General features: G+C 43.3%; 1 protein-coding gene across 2 annotated transcripts in view; it reads left to right on the forward strand.

The window, feature by feature from the left end:
• Positions 1–20296, forward strand: part of HMCN1 (hemicentin 1) — a 1785366-nt gene that overhangs the window by 760514 nt on the left and 1004556 nt on the right. For both annotated transcript variants that reach the window (XM_069641364.1, XM_069641365.1), the window contains exons 34-35: positions 2511–2680; positions 8978–9132. In XM_069641364.1, the coding sequence (XP_069497465.1) occupies positions 2511–2680; positions 8978–9132 (325 nt within the window). The remainder of the gene's footprint in view (positions 1–2510; positions 2681–8977; positions 9133–20296) is intronic.

Below are 20296 nucleotides of genomic sequence, written 5' to 3' on the forward strand. Positions count from 1 at the left end.
CAATTCCTTGTTAATAGATCTTCACGCCCTCTAACCTGCCATCAATGAAAGGATAGGATTGTTCTTCTCTCCTTTAATTGATTACAAAAAAGTGGCGTGGAGGTTTGATTTGTCCTTTGATAATATTCGAATCACCTTCCCACCATTGCATGTAGCACTTTCCCTTGGATGGTGAAAGGTTCGAAAGCTAAGGAATCCCAGCATGCTGCTATTTTGAAATTCCCCTTTTATGGTCAAATGTTCTTTGATGACAAATTTGTGATGAAATGAAGAAGGCCTATGAGAGTTGTCAGAGGGCTCTTACCAGCCAAAGTCGAAACAACCCTTCTCTTATCCCCCTACCTTTGCGCCACTCTTTACCAGTGCCCATTTTAATCAGTAAACCCACCCGAAGCAAGGCTAAAAACCACACTAGTCTGCGACTCCTTAAAAAATATGACCAGTTTACGCTCCCCAAATATACACCTTGTCCTGACTAATCCGGGTCAGGTAGCTAGGAAGTCCCGGTTTGAGCTTGCCTATCTTCCTTGTCTTAATTCTGAGAAGTGGACGTTTAGGATAAAGGTGTCATGAGAATGTTTATGTATGGGTGCAAGCTGGAATTGTCTTTGATTCCACAGGATCCCTGGATCCTAACATACCCCTCTACCTTGAAGTTTGATCAAAAATGAATCTTTTCAACCATTGAGTAAAGACAGTGTTGTTCAAGATTGCTATCACAGGTTCTGATTGAGTAATGGAGCAGTGGTTTCCATTCAACTATTTTTCTTGCTCAAAAGAATTTAGGAGAAAGCATCCCATGAGGCCTGGAGCAATTGAATGAGGTCCCCCTGACCGACCATCAGATTCAAAATATGGTCACTACAGCATCAAATCTCTGCAGTCAGAAAGGAGCCCTGACCTGTGCTCTCCGGACACAAAAGAACCCCATTTACACATACTCACCTGACCAGTGCTTCAGCAATTCCTACTACTCTCAATCCAGGCAGGCATCTAAAATTCAGGACTTGGTCTTTTGGATTAACGATAGTCCCCCAGATGTTCCCAAACATCCTGACACTCTTGGTGGACCTTAATCACGCCAAAGGTATATTTAGTTACCCGTATCTGAACTATTTGCAGTGGTGGCAGGACATGGGAAATTAAGCAAAGAGATGTCCTTATGCCCGCCATCCCCTCTTGTAACGTTGGATGCAAGGAGTTGGGATGGAAAGCCACTCTATCTTCTTGGCTTCATTGCAGATGGAAGGGTTACGGATGGCAGTATTCCTCCTACCAGAGGGAAGTGGATACAATATCCAGTGCCCTTTCATCCGTTGACCTTGACCATCCAGGCTCATGCAGTCAAGATAAAAGAGGCCACAGGATGGCCATGTCACACATGAATAGTTGGGGTGGGGGGTGGGGGAGGGGCATTATGTAGCCCGTGCTCCAAATATGGGTCCAGCAAAATGGGGTTGCATGGTTGTCCCCTAAGGGAAACCCTTGAAATAAAGGTGCAGACACCAGGATTTAATTAAAATACTTTATTTAATGTTTGCGCATGTGTGTGTTTTTATTTTGGAATAGTCCATCAGGGCATGGAAGATCCACGTGATAGTAGTATCTGCATGGCTAGTGGCAAAAGGGCCCCCAGATGCTTGCAGAGCAGCTGCATAACTACTATTAATCGAGCTTGGGGGCTGATGGGCGATTGCCATTCAGGGAAGGGACCCTCGATGTAGTCCTCCCTTCACTGGTGATTGTTTTTTTTTTTTTTATAAATAGGAATACGCTTTATTCAGTTACAGGGCTTAAGTAAGCAGGGAGGTGGGAGCTATGGTAGATACAGCCTTCTATGTTTCATCTCCCATCCTGGTGATTGTTAAGTGTGCAGTATATACGTGGAAGGATTTGGGCATGCTTCATAATGTAAAGGATACAACTGGGAAGAGTAGCTCTTGGAATAATGAGGATTACCAATTATTCTACATAGCAATGAAAGTCCCAAATAGGGCGAAAGGTGCTGATGACGATTGAGTTGCTTTGAGAGATGTATACCACTACCTATCAAAGTCCCTCCTAAAGGGACGCTAGCTTTGAATTGTGGCATTATTCCCAACTATTGAATTTATTTATTAAATCTGAAAGAGGGATGCCCGTTGCTTAGGTCCGATATTTATTGCCAAAGCACCTGCCTGTGCTTTGGTTCTGCAGTCACAACCATTTTACCGGGATGCAAGGCAGGGGGCGCTAGTTCTAGGTGATCATCTTCGAATGGTCTAATTCTACTGCAAATTACAGTGAATCTTTTGGTTTCCATTTTATCTAATTCTCACAATACAAAAATCCTTGTCTGCGTGAAGGCCTGGTGCGGTTTCCGCTCCCCATTCTCAGCGGTGATTTGTCCATCTCACGTGACAGAAAGCCGCTGTTTCATTGCACAGCGCACGCGCAGGTACGTGGCCAGCGTGGCGTACGTGCACGTGTAGTTCTATTTCACAGTACCCTCTCCTATTCACTCACTCCAGGTGGCTGAAAGACGGGCGGCCTGTTGAGAAGTCGGACCGTTTGAAGACCTTACAAAATGGACATAAACTTCTCATCCCTCAGGCCCAGATGGCAGACACGGGCCGCTACCAGTGCGTGGCTACAAACGCAGCAGGAAAGCACGAGAGAGAGTTTGACGTCACAGTCCACGGTATGTTCACAGCGACTTTGTAAAATTAAATGTCACAAAGGTTGTAGGCCATATTGCAATTTACAGTCATATTTTGTACAACACGTATTTGCTCACGGTAACGGCTTCAGGTGGTGGAAGCTGCCAAGGTGATCGTGTGTAGTAGATCTGAGCTGCATGACTGCTAGTTTCTCTTTCAACCACCCTTAACTGCACTAGGTACTTTCAATCAGCAAGGCCATCCTCACACTAAGTGTCAGGCCAGGTAGCACTGCAAGTTATGTGCTTGTGCCGAGTACTTTCCCCAACCCATACACAACAGGCCAGCCCTTTTCATTTTCGGGGTATTTTATTAGGGTTAGGTAACAATTACGGTAACAATAGCACCTAGCATTAAGACTGAAGAGAAATCCCTAAGGCACAGCAGCCACCCCCATATAAAACATTCATTTCGGTAACATGCTTTGTATCAAAAAATTAAGCAGCTCTGATACATAATGTATAAGAAACATTTCTTTTATTTGCGTTTCAGTGTTTTGTAAACTTTTCAGACAACGAAATACAATATTACATAGCAATACATTCCTCATCCTTATAAAGTATTTGGAAACTTTCCTAATATCTAAAGGTAAAAAAATCACAATAAATGACAACAAAGCATTGCATAGCAATGAGTCCCACTACATCTACAAGTGGGCATACTTCCCTGCTTAATCGTAAATTTGAGCACAGATGCCATACAGAAGGGAGTGGAGATCAACACTCCTACCTAAGCACAACACAAAACAGAATTACCTTCAGATTATTGCCACCACGTCTGCGGTAGAAATGGTTACGTCAGAGCATATAAGATCTCATAGACTTTTTTCCACATAATGGTCAGACAAATAATGCATGCTTCATGATTCCCACTTAAATACAAGGCCCACGTTTCCTCTGTGGTTAGACTACCTGATAGACCTGCAGACAATAGAGCCAGGGAGCGAAGTGGCAGAAGGGACTCACACTGTATCAAGAGATGTTTTACTGTTTCAAGTGTGCCGTCCCCACATAAACGGCAAACCCTATCCTCTCTTGAAAGGCAAAGGCATTTTCCCTCCAAATCACGTGTTGTAACAGCATGCAGCTTAATCTTAATGTAGTCCTATACCAGCAAGTTCCATATGAAGCTTCTCAGGTACTTGGGGGTAGATGCTCTCCGCAATATATGTTGGACAAAGTCCACCCCCTGTTCATGTGATGCCAGGTTAACAATTACCTGTTCTTTGCTGAGGTCAGTGAGCATGCGCTTCACCACTGCCTGAGCTGATAGATGATCTAAGCATACCAACTGGTATTTGGGGTAGCAGCCACAGGGATGCAGTAGCATTGATTGTGGAAATTCGACTGTTTGGCATTAGATGACCCCTAGACCTCATAGCCTCGAATATGTGAGCCTGGAGTGTATTCGTGGGTGCTCTGACTAGTTTTCTGTGCATTAGTAGGAAACTGGATTGGCTCTTCGCTACTATGGGCAGGATATCATATTCAAGGTAAACCCTTTCTATGGATGTGCAAGCCGGTAGCCTCAGGACTTTCTTAAGCAAGGTCGGCTCTAATTTGTTCACCATCTCCAAATGGGAAATAGCCCAGACGGCCGCTCCATACATGATCACAGAGGAGATCTTTGTCTGATACAGCTGTAGGATACTGGTGACAGAGTAGCCCCCCCTATATTGCCAAATGCGGTGATGCAACCCAGAGTAGATGATGTAGTAGATCTCACTTGTTCAAAGTGCTCATAACATTTTAATTTATTATCCAGGTTTATCCCCAATATTTATAGACAGATAGCTCCTATACTTTTTGCAGTATCTTCCTGGATATCTTCCTAGATGGATTAAAAACCATAATTTTGGTTTTGGCGATATTGACTTTTAGAGAGTTAAGATCTACATATTTCTTAAGGTTGTTCAGCGCATTTTGGAGACCTGTTGGAGTAAGGTCCAGTATTACCAAGTCGTCCGTATAGCCCAACCATTGTAAGATGGTTGAGCCTATATTTGGTGGAGTGGTAGCAGCGTCATGGAGTGCACTACCCACGTCTGAGAGATAGAGATTAAACAAGATTGGAGCCAGAGTACAGCCTTGTTCAAGGCATTTGTAGGAGTTTGTCCATGCTGGTCCCGTCTTATTTTTACTCTAGTCTGGTCGTGAAGTAGTACAAGCATCTTGAGCCGTAGGGGTATTCCCTAGCCACGCAATGTATTCCAAAGTCACCCTCTGTCTACAGTGTCGAACGCAGCACTGTAGTCTATCATGGCTGCATACACTGGGATCTTTCTTACCTTCCAGGCTTGCTCCACTATTGTAACTAATGCCAAAAAATTGATTATAGTACTAGAGCCCTTACGAAAGCCTGTCTGGTTAAATGGGATGATGTTATGATCTTCTGCCCAGTCTTCAAGTTCTCTGAGCAGAATGTGAAGAAATATTTTGGAAGAGACATCTAGCATTGCTAGGAGTCTATAGTTCCCTGGATTTTCATGTTTTCCCTTCTTCCACACAGGAACAATAATACTGTGACGCCAGCTCAAAGGGATAGTCTGAGTGGATTCAATGCTACAGAATAATAGCCCATGTGGTATATGTGCCCAGACAGTTGGATCTATTTTAACTAATGTACTGAAAATGCCTTGCGGGCCAGGAGCCCTGGATGGCTTGCTGGAAGTAAAGAGCTTGCATAAATCAGCCTGATTGTACTTATACTTGCAGGTGGTTGAGGTATACTCAGATGTCGAAGCCCCCAGGGCCTCAGCCCCAAATGTGTGTGCCATGTGAAGTTCCCAGTCTGATGCCGAAACCCCATTGATGTCTCTAGTTCTGGCCTTATGCCCGTTAATTATAGACCAGAATTTAGTGGAGTCCTGCGTAAGTGAGGCATGGACCAATGCATTCCATTGTGTACATTCAGAGATGTATTTGTGCCTCCTGAGCCATTTTGCATTAACGTTTTTGATAACCTTAGCTGAAGCACATTACTCTGTCGGATTTAGGTGGGCCTTAGCTAAATCATGCAGCTCCTTACGAAGTAGCCTTTTCCTCTCTCTCTGATAGAGCGATCATACTCATGCAAGTGTCCAGGGGAGGATGCGACGGGCAGTCTACGTGTGGGAAAGCTTTTGGCCATGGAACATTGTTTAATAGTGTCCATACATAACTTAAAGCGATAGATGACTGAGGAAGCCAGCTCAGGAGTTATAGCATCATCAAAGCCAAGATGTTGAGGCTACAGTGTGAGCTAAGCTCTTTGTTTTATCGACGATGCCAGGGCATTTGACAGTGAAATCCGGTCACATTTATGGCATAAACTTAAATCGTGGGGCAGTGACCCGGTATTATTGCATCTTATTAAGCAAATATACAATGAGACATCAGTTGAAATTAGATTACATTTGTATAGATAGCCACCCCATATCTTGGTTATCATTGGCCGATGACACGGTTATACTAGATAGTAGCCCTGTGGGGCTTCAGAGTTCTTTGAATGCTTTACAATCTGATGCCAAAGATAATTTAATAATTAATCTGGGTCAAAGCAAAACATTTTGTTATTGAAGTTAAAAGAAAGAAGGACACACATTTCAAATGGGTGCTTGATGGCCCTGCAAGACGCGGTAGAGTGTTGTAACTATTTAGGTGTACTGTGGTCAAACAAAATTAGTGCCCCCTTTTTAGAAAAACAACTTACCCCCAAGATGTTCAGAAAGCTTGGGGTGAGATGTGGAGTCTTGGTAATCAACATAAAATATATAGCTTGGCGGCTATATAAAATTATATACGACCCGTATTATTCTGGGAATCCTCTATGGCCACAAAGCTTTCAATAATAAACAAGTCCAATTAAAACAAACTGACATATTTTACCAGCTTGCTCTATTCTTGTTGCGTTATATGTCAGGGATACAGTAGATGTGTCAGTAGTGTTATTTAGATCCAACCACATCAATTCTGGTCTTGTATATACATGGTTAAATCTGCAGTTATAACTGTTGCATCCTATTATATCTGGTGGAAGGTTGAGAATCATTTATTGTGCTCTAAATTATGGGAACTGCAGTTGTGAATGGTCTTTGAATCTTTGATAAGATATTTAATATGTATTACTCTTAAAACATCAGGAAATTGTTAATATTGGATGGATGCTTTATAGTATAACTAATCACTATATCTTGTCTTGATTAGTAGGGATGTATGTCCATGTTTATGAATTATGTGTAATGTGATTTGATATGTGATTTGTATGTATCATGGAATGTAAAAGGTTGTTATGCAACCATAAACATGTTCATTACATTTTTTAAAGGATCCAGGTGGGGCATACAGAGCGTAACACTGCCAAAGGATAACTTTCTAACTGTAGGGTGCATTCCAGCTAAGGGTTTTGAGTGACAGCATAGACAACACAAACGTTGCTACATTTAAGACTTAAATCCATTTTTGGGGTTTCTCCTGGTCCTTTTCAGAGACTCCTTAAATTTTTGTTTTTTCTGGCTCTCATTATTTTGGTCTCTGACCTTTTTTTGTGCCCCACGCCACTGCAACACTTTTGGCTGTGGTTTTGATTTTCACTTGCCGATCAGCCTTCCTGGGCTGTCCTCTTCCTCCCCCTGGTGCTCTTCGTGGGCTAGACCTTCTGTGCTGGGACTATCGTAAGGCCATTTTACCACAGTCCTTCTTGTTTTACCGCCACGGTCGTTGACCTTGGGGTAGGAAGCTGCCATCTCCCAAAAGGGTGTTGGGACCCAAAAGTTTTGGCTCTCCTGGTTCCCCTAATCGTGATCATATTTTCTGCCGTTTGTCCTTTGAGCCATTGGGTCCTGCTCTGCTGTCTTCTAGGGGCCGTCCTCGTCATTTCTTTCACTTCTGGATGGAGGGTGTCACTCCTCAGAAGGCTGATTATTGCACGTTTTTGGTGTCTGGCTTGTCGTTGGTCTGGCTGTTCCTCCTGTAAACCACACCTGGAAAAGAAGAAGGGTACTCACTGGGTTGTTTCGGGCTTCCTGACCCACCTTTCCAGAACCATCAAATGAGTATTTACCTCTATGCCCTGAGTTGATTGGTTATTTGAGATACTTACCTCAGGGATCCATGTGGTTGAAGATCTCTGCAGGTGCACTTCAACCGTGTTTTCAGAGTCTTAGTATTGGGGCTGAATCTTGCTTGCCTGCACCTACTCCTGTGGCCGCTGGGTCTTGGACCTAGCACTGGAGAGCTTCTCGAGGGTCTCCTCAGGCTTCCACTTTGGATAGAACTGCCACTTAGCTTCCTTTTCCCAACGCACACGTATTTGTCTGCTGACGTCCTGTTATTTCATATGGGGAACTTTTAACTCAACATAAACTCTCCTGAAGGGGATTGTAGGCCAAGAACTGGTATTTTAGCTTACACTAGTGAGTTAAGCATTTTTAAGTATTTCACTTCTGACTATAACAATTCCTGATTACAATGTATCTCCTTTTAGCGTTACTGTATCTATTTTTCTCTAGGAGTGCAAATTTACGTATGCTATTGTGGGTCGCTGGCTGTGTATTATTATGTGTGTTTTCCTTCTTTTATGTCCGACACTTACTGTCTGGTGCACATTTGTATTAGCCATGATACTATGTGCTAAAGGTTAGGAATATGGAGGCTATATTAAGTATTGGCAAATGGGGACCTGTTTCTGACTTTAATATTGTGTGTTTTAATGTTTGGTTCCCCTTTACATTCCACTTTGCATCACTGGATAGTGGGCTTGTGTTTTAATATATGTGTTTTCGTTGACGATTTACTGTTTTAGACATGCACTGTGTATTTTTACTATGTATTATGTTGCACTACATATTTATTTCAACGAATAGATAATTTTATGTATAACATAATAAATGTGTATGTTTTTCAGTATACCAGTGTATTGTTGTTTCTTTGGTAACTGTGTGGACTAATTGTTCCACATTCTCAGCCTACTTCCCATCCATTAAGTTAAGCCTGCCACACTATCTACAGTACAGAGGTTTGGTTTAATGTTTAGGTTGGGTGAGCTGACCCAGCTCTTAGTTAGATGCTTATGCAGCTCTCAACAGATGGTCGCATAGAAATCTCCCTAACATTTACCATTGTCTAACAGATGTCCTTCAGAATCCCTCGGTGGAATATATACCTCTGGTGGATAACTTCCCACCTGTCATTCTATATTATGTTGTCAATGGGGCACCTCATTAGTTACAAATCTTGTTTGTGTACCTGAAATCACTGCAAAATTACCTCATACTTTACTACTCTTCAATGCCTTTCCAGCTCCTCCTACAATCAAATCTACAGAGCCACCTGAGAGGGCTGTGGTGATTTACAAATCCATGACGCTACAGTGCATCGCCAGTGGTATTCCCAACCCTTCCATCACCTGGCTGAAGGATGGGCGGCCTGTCAACACAGCAGAGGGGCATATTGGAGTAAGACATGATGCTTGTAATAACTGTTTGTAGAAAGTGCAGTCACTGTGCTTAAACCTGATTAGAGTATGTACAGCAGACATGTCCCACATTTTTCATGTTCAACCTTGCCTTTTTTATGCGTTACTAGCTTAAAGTACCCGTTCTCTGAACAGGTTCTGTGGACAGACATAACAACACTCTCATCAATTTTTGAAATTGAATGGTCCTGTATGTCGCTGTTTCCGATTCGCTTATCGCTTGATTTGCTTTCCACCCTGAAGTAAACTGCACTGAGAATGGGCGTGTGTGGCTGGCTGACATACCCGAGAGCAGATGTTGGGGTAGGCGAGAGTTGGTGTGCTGCTGCATTCTGGGACCGTCTGTGCTGTCTACCCACCTGTCGTATCACCCTGGCATGGTGCAGTTCATTGCGGTGAACATTTCTCAGAAACTGTGCATACTAACTAGGGCCTTGAAACATGGTTTTTGATGTGCCATAGGAACCTCGAGTTTTGTTCCTCGTCTCTACGAACACAATGATGTTTTGTCGATTTCAGGCAACCGTCCCATGTGTCTAGGTGCTGAAATCCGGGCAAAGGGATGGGGTGTCCACATGTCATATAGCTTGTAATGTCCGGAGGGTCCTAACAGGTAACTATGAAACATTTGGTGCAGATTGGTGAAACCGTGTGGAATTGTATAGTGAACAACGCTTCGCCAAGCAACAAACCCACACTTCAGAGTTTTGCTTAAATATGGGGAACGGCATGGGGCATTCAGATGTCATGTATCCAGTAATGTCTGGAGAGTCCTAACAGGTAACTATGCAAAATGTGGTGTAGATTGGTTAAACCGTGTGGAATTGTATAAGGAACAACGCTTCACCAAGATACAAACTCAGACACAAACCCACACATTTTGACATTTATAAATATAAGATATCATCTTCATAGCCTATGCACAAACTGTACTTGGAAGTGACATTAGGACAAATCGACATTTGTCACCACTATTTTGGACCCCAAAATCCCTTATATATGAGTGATGCTGCAATGTGTTCAATGCAATATGCTCCTTCAAAATCAACAGGAGTCAAGGCGCTGGCACATAAATGTCCCATCTGCACCAGTCATAAATACAATGCTCTCACGCACATAAGGATTTTGGTACAATCATAGTGAGAGCATTGGTGGATTAAACATTAGAACACTCACCTGTGGCAGAGTGAGGAGCCAAGAGGTTTGAGCCTCATTACTGATACTCATTTATTTTTTCATTTGCATTTTTATTTCAGCAATTTAACTAAGACATGTTTTAATCCCACCCACTCCACCCTCTCTTCATTGATATTACATTTTATCATGTGGGTATTTGACATGTTCTTTCCCCGGATCAAACTCTTCATCAATGATTCTCTACTTGAATTTTAACTTTTTCCTGGTCAATGATGTGGTAACGCCTGATTAAAGTAATGTCCTTATCAGTAAAATGTTCTATACTATATGTAGATTAGTATCTGTCATTCATATTCAAGCAGGGCCTGATGTGCCTAGGGGAACCGGCTGATTCCTTAAAATGTCATAATTTGGTCAGAATCCAAATATTCCGAATATGCCCTCATTTATAACTCTGCCAGACAGCCAGTGCTGCAATGCTGGTAGGTGACTCCTAGTTCAGAGGCGTATCAATGCCCAAGAATCATATATATGTCCCTACTTCCACCTTTTGTGGCTAAACAATGTTTATTTTAGAGAAATGTCAACCTAAAGCAGTATTTCACTGTTGTCAATTGAGTGCTATAAACAAATATTTGGCACAGACTTGGCTGGGACTCGTCTCTGCTACTCTTCTTATATTAGTACGGCTGCAGTCTGGACTTCAATGTATCCACCATATTAATTATGGGACTTTTAGTCCTGGGTCACTTCCATTGAATACAGTTACAAATATTGGCACACATAATGCTCTTATAATTATTAATTTGTTTACTCTACTAACAAATCTTAATTTGGTTACTCTGAATGTTTTTCTGCATACAATACAGAAGCACCTGGAAGAACACCACCTCTTAGGATCCAGACAATCAGGGTTCCGCCCCCAACACGGGACTGAAACTGCACTCATCGACCTGAAAGCTCAGATTGATACACTCAGGGACAAAGGGCAAGTTGCCTTGCTCCTCCTCCTTGACTTATCTGCAGCTTTCAACTTGGTCGACCGTTCTGTCCTATGCTCACCCTTTCACACAGCAGCACACTTCTCTCCTGAGGCCATTACATGGATCACCTCATTCCTTAACGGAAGAACTATGAGGGTCTTCTCTCCCACTGCTGCAGCAGACCCTATACCCATCACCTGTGGTGTCCCACAGGGCTCCTGCGTCTCCCCCACATTGTACAACATATTTACCAAGCCCCTTTTCAATGATTTGGATCATCTCTTTATCACCTACACTAATTACGCAGATGATATCCAGATCCTCCTTCCGCTTTCTGGAGATTATGGAAAGGATTTGGCCTTGCTAAATAGGGTGTACATTGTGATGTCATCTTTGATGTCCTGGGTGTTAGTTTTAGCAGTGCATGGTGGTGGCGCGAGTTATGGTTGCTTAGCTTACCATAACTGGCGAATTTCAGGGGTTTTTCAGTTTTACTTGTTACCATAACGTCCCTTTAACAACGTTTTTTTTAGTGAATTGCACAGGTTTTTAGTAGGGCAACTTAACCATAACGTCCCTTTAACAAAGTTTTTTTTCAGTGAATTTCTAATATATTCAAATCCTTTAAAGAATGTGATACCCTGGAGCAATTTCTCATTTTTGATCAAACTCTGTTGACTATAATTGAATGTTGTCCATTCTTTCAATAAATATCCTTTCTAGTAGCTCCTGTGCAGCAACTCTCCAAACCTCTTAATTTTAATTTCTGTCTTCACCCCTGTCACCTGCTCTTCAATGCCCTAGCTGCGCAGGAAGGTGTAAATATATGGCTGCAAGGGGAACATCCCATGTTCAAGGGGGGTTTCATTGTACGCCATTTTCTGTAGGGAAGGAGCAAAAGAGCAGCACCTGGACACATACTGCTGTGGTGCACTGGATGGTCAATCAATTTTGGGGAAGTGTTAGGGAGATTCATAATTGTTATGCTTCATCCCCACTCCGAGTGAGACCGCCAGTGCTTTTTGCTGGACTTCTGGGCCTTTTTATTTAATCCTGAATGAGTGGAGCCTTTTCCCATTCATTCATTCTTATGGGCTCTGTCTTTTGGAACTCTGTTCTCTGTGTTTCACCTGTCCTATGGAGTCTACTTGCCTCCATATCCCTTTAAATCATTTGTATTTTACTATTGCAGCACACAGCTCCTTGTGGACAGTGTTGCTGGAACCCTTTGGGTTCTCCTTTGAGATTATTTTCTTTATCCTTACTAACTACAGTTCTTAAGCATAGAGAGATACCTTGCATCTCTACTAAAACATTAATTCTGAGAGACTGGCACACACCACCTTATGTGGAGTGCCAAGAGGATATCTAGTATCTACTACTCTCCAGTGGCATAACACAAAATTTGGGGGCTCCTTGCAAGCAATGCTGAGGGCCTCCCCAACTCGGCAACAAATCACGGGTCGCGCCACACTCTGGGTGGGCCTAGATTACCACGCCTGCACTATATGCACAAACGTCCTGCTACAGGGGTATGCCGCGCACTGCACTAAGAGAAAGATATAAATATGTGTTTTAATGCATTATACAGCACACTTTCTGATAAAAAATTGGCTAAAAGGGCAGAGCGCTTGCAATTGTTTTGTAGGGTAACACCAATCCAAAAACCCAATACATGCAAGTCACCAACAGTGCGCAGGTAGATTAATGGTTTAATTAATATAATGCTTTGCTATTAGAAATGCCATGACACAGTGAACACATGTCCAACTGGCTGCACAATGTAGACCAGTTAAGACACTTAATAACATATTACAGTAAAGTATGCCATGCCACATTTAGACATACCTAGACTGGTTGCACCAAAATGCCAGTCGAAGCAGGAACACTTATCATGGTTATTTTATCACAGATGAGCAGAACAATATACAGTGCTGCAGTAAGAAATGTCTAGACTAGCAGCACCCAAATGCCAGTCTCGCCAGGTAATTACACTTAGCAGGACTGCTTTATCAGAGATGCCCAGTTAAATAAAAGTCAAGCCAAACTAAGTAATGGCTAGACTGGCTGCACCAAAATGCCTCTCTAGCCACTAATACCACATATCATGTCTGCTTAGCTTGGACATGGATGACTATTATGAGTTATTGCACAATCCCCGTCCCACCCCACCCCTCACACATCCCCTCTCCCTCCCATTACTTGCAATAACACCCTGCTTCTCTGCCCAGCATTACCTCCACATCCCTTTTCCTTGTCCCAGTGCTTGTGTATGAGGTTCCTTGCCTCATAGGTAAGTACTGATATGAGGAAGGGTGGGACTAGGAGTAATGAAGAATCCAGGGATCTAAGCCAGGAACTACCTCCATGTCCCTCTACCTCATCCCTGTACTTGTGTATGAGTCAAAGTGCATCATACACAAGTACTGGGATGACGAAGAATAGGTCTATGAGTAATGAAGATTACCAATAAGTAACCAAGGGATTAAACACAATTGGTGGTGCAACATCATTGAGCTGACGGAGCTTCAGCCCTCCACCCCCCCCCCTTAAATTTTGGGCTATGTTGACTTGACCTGGCTGACCTACAGAGCAGTTGCCGGACAAAACAGGACACAGCTGTTAAACAGTACCTGGGTTTCGCTGTTAACAAAGGCCCAGCAATTACTAACGTAAAGCATTTCACTGTTAATACTTGCATTCAAATGCATAATTATTGTTGTGGGTTTAGTACTTGCATGCCAGGGAAATATTTGGAAGGGTAGAGAGGGGACAGGAGACCGCTTATTCTCACAGCAGTCCATAAGTGGGTGCTTTCAGACTGAAAGGAGAGAGTTCACTGCGTGTAACATTGAAGTTGCACTAGCATAGTCTCATTAGCATGCATAAAGAAGTTAGAAGCCCCACGCAAATAAGTGTGCCCCTCCCCCATCGCCCGTGAAGTTAGCACCTCTCCCAACATTTGAAGGATTAGCACCCCCTCTCTCGGAATTTTGGTTTAATTGCTCCCCTGAACACAAGCACACACACCATTCGCCATACACACACATGCACACCCAGCTACCCATACATTTAAGTGTGTACCCTTTCACCATACAGGCACACCCAGACAGCCACCCATACATTTGGGTGTGCACCCTTTCACCATATGGGCACACACACCCAGGCAGCCACACATACATTTAAGTGTGCACCCTTTCACCATACACTCACACAGGCATCCACCTATACATTTAAGTGTGCACCCTTTCACCATACACTCACACGGGCAGCCACCTATACATTTAAGTGTGCACCCTTTCACCATACACTCACACAGGCAGCCACCTATACATTTAAGTGTGCACCCTTTCACCATACAGGCACACCCAAGCACACCCAGGTACCCACCCATACATTTAAGTGTGCACCCTTTCACCATACACTCGACACACACACACCCAGACACCCATACATTTAAGTGTGCACCCTTTCACCATGCACTCACATAGGCAGTCACCTAGACACTCACATAGGCATCCACCTATACATTTAAGTGTGCACCCTTTCACCATACACTCACACAGGCAGCCACCTATACATTTAAGTGTGCACCCTTTCACCATACAGGCACATCCAAGCACACCCAGGTAGCCACCCATACATTTAAGTGTGCACCCTTTCACCATACACTCGACACACACACCCAGCAGCCACCTATACACTCACATAGGCAGCCACCTATACATTTAAGTGTGCACCCTTTCCCCATACACTCACACAGGCATCCACCAATACATTAAAGTGTGCACCCTTTCACCATACACTCACATAGGCAGCCACCTATACACTCACATAGGCAGCCACCTATACATTTAAGTATGAACCCTTTCACCATACACGCACATAGGTAGCCACCTATATATTTAAGTGTGTACCCTTTCACCATACAGGCACACCCAAGCACACCCAGGTAGCCACCCATATGTAGCCACCCATACTCTTAACGGAAATAATTTTTTTATGAAGTCGGAGTGACTTAAAAAATAAACAATTTCTGCGTGTTGAGTGTATGGTGAAAGGGTGCACTGTGTGTCAAATGTATGGTGAAAGGGTGCACACTTAAATGTTTAAAACATTATTTCTGTTAAGAGTGACAACTATTTCCTTTTAGTCCAAGGGGGCCCCCCTCCCAGGACATGGGGTGGTGGACCCCCCCCTAGGGGTGCTGGCCCTCATTGCACCAATGCTTCTCTCTGCTTCTGTAGTCACATAGACAACCGTCTAGTTATGGCTGGTGGCAGTGGACGTATTCTACCAACTATTGTGTGAATTGTCTACCTCAGGCTATGTCCATCGCCCTGGTTATGCACAATAGGGGCACCTAAGTACTAACTTGGTGGCTCCTTTCTTTTTTCGCCATTTCTAGCGTGGTTGTTCTTCGTTCACCCTTCTATCATTCTGGAAGGGGGAGGTCTGTGTTTGTGTTTTGCCTTTGGTGGGAACCCTTGGGTGTCCCCGCATAGGCTCCAGTGTGTCTGGGCAGGCAGGAAGTAGGGGAAGAGGTTTCACTCTCCTGTCCGTCTGCCTAAGGGCCTGAATGGAACCAGCTCTCACTGCGGGTCTGGCAGTCCTGATCGGACAGCCATACACCCCTTGCTGTAAACTGCTGAGAGAGAGTTCAGAGGAGTGTGTGCTGAAACTGAATAACAGGTGGGGTTCCTGAGGTGAAAGGCAAGTCAACCACTGGAAGCTGAAGTAACCGAAGAAATGACCAGAGACACCTGCAGACCCTTTACAACACCATGAAGTGACCACTGCTGTTCTGGTTCTGTTTTCTGCGCAACAGAGGAACTCCGAAGAGGATGACTCCTTCCCTTTGACTGATGGGAACAACCAGTCCCAAGACAAACTTTAACCAGAGCCCTTTACCGAGGTCCTATGACTTTCCAGAGCTACAGAACCCCAATACCAGGAGACCTCCGACCGGATTGAAGTGCATTGTTGTAGAAAGGCCGAATCCGTGCAAGTCTTTGCTGAGCTCTAGGTGAACCTCCAGAGACACAATCCAACCTGTTCAAGTCCCATCAGCAGAGTGCAGGACTTGAGGTAAATGAAAAAGATTGACAAGGCAAATCACATCTTTTGTTGGTGCTGCAGAAAAGGTGCCAAAACTGCAGAGTGACCAGAGAAGTTGCTGAAATCTGTGCCGGAGGTCCTCCCATCTGCCAACCATATCTCTGCTTGCCTGCTTTTATCTCCAATTGTTTGCCCCCCTTGATAGCCCTATTTAACCTTCCTACAAGGCCATTGGATTGGGGATGGTATGACGCCATCCTGAAATGTCTGATGGCATACTTTCTGAGGAACTCCTGCATTCTGCCAGAGGTGCATTGAACCCCATTGTTGGTATTCACTTGTGGAAAACTCTCCCTAATAATACCTCTTCCAGGAAGCCAATCATTTCTCCAGCAGTCGCTTCGCTCACCACCTTCCATTTCACCAATTTGGAATGATAATCCACCAGGACAAACACAAATCTGGAGCCCCACCTAAACCTTTTATTGGTCCCATGAAGTTGACTCCAAACAGGGATGGGATAGACAGGTACATCCCTACTGCCTTTACTTTTGTCAGACTGGTGACATCATGAATAACAGAATTGACGCACCCAGAAGAGATGCAGAGACGAGCAAATATGAAGATTCTATAAGCTCTAAAGAGGAGGTGTTAAAGATGAGCAACATTTTGGGCTCGAAATGTAGATGTTCATGCTACAGAAATAATAAAGAAGTTATCAAGTCATTCTACCAGTGTGCAGTCACAGCAATGCATGTAGACAAAGGATTACTTAATGCTGGCTATGTAGTGAATATATTGCAGCGATGCGCCATTGTATAGATTCTGACAATGTAAGGACTATGGATGATTCCACAACGCACTTTAGCAGAACTGGATTCCGAAAGCAGAAAGACGCATTCAGTGTGTCGCAGTTAGAAATCGAAAATGCAACCATGGAGGTGGATCAAAGAAAGGCTTAGTTTGATCAACACCAAGAAGTCAAAGCCACCTTGGGCCTGGATGTGCGTAAGAACAATTACAGAATGTGTGAAAAGAACAAACCTTCTGTCTTAAATCAGAGGCAAGAACATTGAAGACGTCAGAGGTTCATCAAATAGTATTTCAAATGCAGCAAGCCTTGAAAACATGGTCTACAGTCACATGGTCAGATGACCAAGAAGACAGATTATACGATACTCCTTCATATTCTGCAGCACAGAGAACATTTCGAAGGCCGAGTTCAAAGCCTTAGTTGACTAGTAGGCTGCAAGTGTAGTGATGGATGCCACAGCAAATTGGTGGGAAGCTATGGTTATGACCAGCCCACCAGCACCTGTGTGCCAGCCTGCATGCTTCTTGCATAGGTGGAATATTACAGATGGGTACAAATAGGTTTTTGCAGTTTGCAGCGTAAGTAGACGTCAGTGATGATGAATTTCTAGTATATAACCTGCTTTTTTATTGTATTTCATTGAGTGTGAAGATCGAGCGAACATGTTGATGTTCGTTGTAACTTCTTGTTTTAGATAATTGACATCAAAACAGTCACAATTTGCCAACTTCCTGTGTCAGTTTTGATTATTGATGTTTCATTAATATTCTGCATATCCATCTGTCTCTAAGTATTGTTACCTCGTCTTAAAGGGCTGGTTTGGATGCCCCAGTTCACATGGTAGCAGAGCTGATGGTTAAAAATCCATCGACCTAGTAAGCTTTGGGGACCCAGTAATATCGGACGTCCTCCGCCATTTAACTGGAAGAACGTGAGGCTCCTTGTAGATAGCAGCCTTTAGTTTAAAAATCTTTCAAGTACAGGTGGGACGGGTACCTCATTTTCAAGCGGAATTCCTTATCAACATCTACAGGAAGCTGAGCGGACTGAAGGCTGAAGCAGCAGGTTTGAGGAGGAGACGATCCCAAGGGTCGGAAGTCAAAGACGCAAATGGTGAGTAGGCTGAGTGAGGTGGCAAACTGAATGAGCACCGAGTGGGAAAGAGTGATAACGCTGATATGGTAATGGAGGGTTGGTTGGTGTATTTTATTATTTCAGGCGAGGAGCGTCATAGTGTGAGACGATGAGCATCACAGTGTAAGGTATATAGACGAGGAGCAATCCATATTTTAAGCCCATTAACCTGCGTCAAAGACGTTTAGAAGGATCTTTTCCTAAAATCCAAGTGGATACATAGGCTACGAACGACCAAGGTGTCGTTAAAGAGGACAGCTCATACTCCATCTGAGTCATTTTAAGGAGCAGAAATAGTCACAAGGAGCGTGGACTAAAGTATATGTGGGCCGGCCTGTCTGTCAGTATTGTCTGTCTGTCTATATGCTGAGTGAAATATATATGTGGTAAGGAAAGAAATATTGAGAAATAAGGAAGAAATAGACTAAGTTGGAAACAGTGAGATTTGAAGAAATGTTATTATTTATTTATTAGTTAAATGATAATGTTCAGTGAATAGGTAGATTGAAGTAAAACGTGGTACAGAGGCTTGGAGCTGCAAGGATTGGTGCATGCTCATATTGTATTATTTTTCTGGAAAGCATTTATTTGTGCAAAATAACGGTAAGTGGTGATAGTCAATTGTGACTAAGTCATGGAGGATATTACTCTGCTTATACACTTGTGTAGACAGCTGCCAAAACACACACCCAAACTTAAGCAATACAGTGCAGAATGGGTTAAGGGTACTTCGGATAAAATGTTCATGCCATGGCCACAAGGGGGATCGCTGTACAAAACCGTCATGCTACATATGACGACATACTTGCATGGAGCATATACGGGAAAGAGAAAAAAGGTTAATGAGCTTAGAGCTGGGGAAGATGTACCAGGAGGAACGGGAAGACCTGCCTCCTGAGGACTGATTGCTTAACCAGTGTAAAGAGGGGGGTGAAGAGCATTCTGCTTCCCCTACTGCACCTGAAGTAAATGGCGAGAGTACGAAAGATGAAGGATTATATCCTATAACAGAGCTTAAGGCAGCGACGAGGTATAGTAACCCGACGTATAAATCGCCCGCATGTAGCATCAACGAGAGTCTCGAAAAGACTCCAAAAAGAGATGTTATTCCTAAAATCCGACGCGACAAGGAAAGACGTGACTGACCAGGCATGTCTCTAGATGTAGGGAGTGAAATAAAAAGATGGAAAGGAGAGAAAGACAAAGCTGACGAGGTAGCGCTCATACAGAACGAATGGATGGGCGGTCAGATATTGCTCAAACTTGATGGAAAGAGCATTCAGGAAGTAAGACAAGAGGAAGATCAGGATGAACAGGATAAAAAAGACAGGGAATGAGAGAAACGATTGTACAAGGACAAGGCTAAAAGAAAGGACTGACAAAGAAGGGAACAGCTGTATCAAGATGAGCAGTTGAAAAAACAAGAAAGAGCAGAAGAGCAAAGAAAGTATGATAATGAACAAAGAGCAATCATAGAACGAGATAAGTTAGAAAAGAAAAAGGAGAAAGAAGAAGAACAGAAGTTAAGGGATAGAAGGATAAAAAGATGAAGAGGTGAAGAAGTGCGTAGAGCAAACAAGAGAAGAGAGGTGAAAATACAGGAAGAGGAAAGGGTTAGAGAAGAATCTAATAAACCAAGGTAAGTCGATGAAGAAATGGAACAAAAGAGAAGGCAAAGGGCACGTGATATTGATCGCATAGAGAAAGATTTAATGGAACCTAATCATCATCATCGGAGGACATAGAAGAATTACCCCCGACACATGGGGATAAAATTGATAAGGTTTATCATGACATGATGACCAAGAAAGAATCAAAAGGCAAGGGAAAAAATTATCGATTTGAAAGTGCGCAGTAGCAAGGCAAAGAGGGAAGTTTGTTTAGCCTTGAGCATAGAGCTTTGTCTTTGGACATGCTGACTCTGAATAGAGACAAAAAAGAGGGAAGTCACATGAGTTGGGGACAGGAGATGTCAGACAAAGACAGAGAAACCTTCCGTGGGAAGGAAGGCGCTAGTG

This window comes from Ambystoma mexicanum, chromosome 1q, assembly GCF_040938575.1.
Source record: "Ambystoma mexicanum isolate Mex_15411 chromosome 1q, UKY_AmexF1_1, whole genome shotgun sequence".
Taxonomy (NCBI): Eukaryota; Metazoa; Chordata; class Amphibia; order Caudata; family Ambystomatidae; genus Ambystoma; species Ambystoma mexicanum.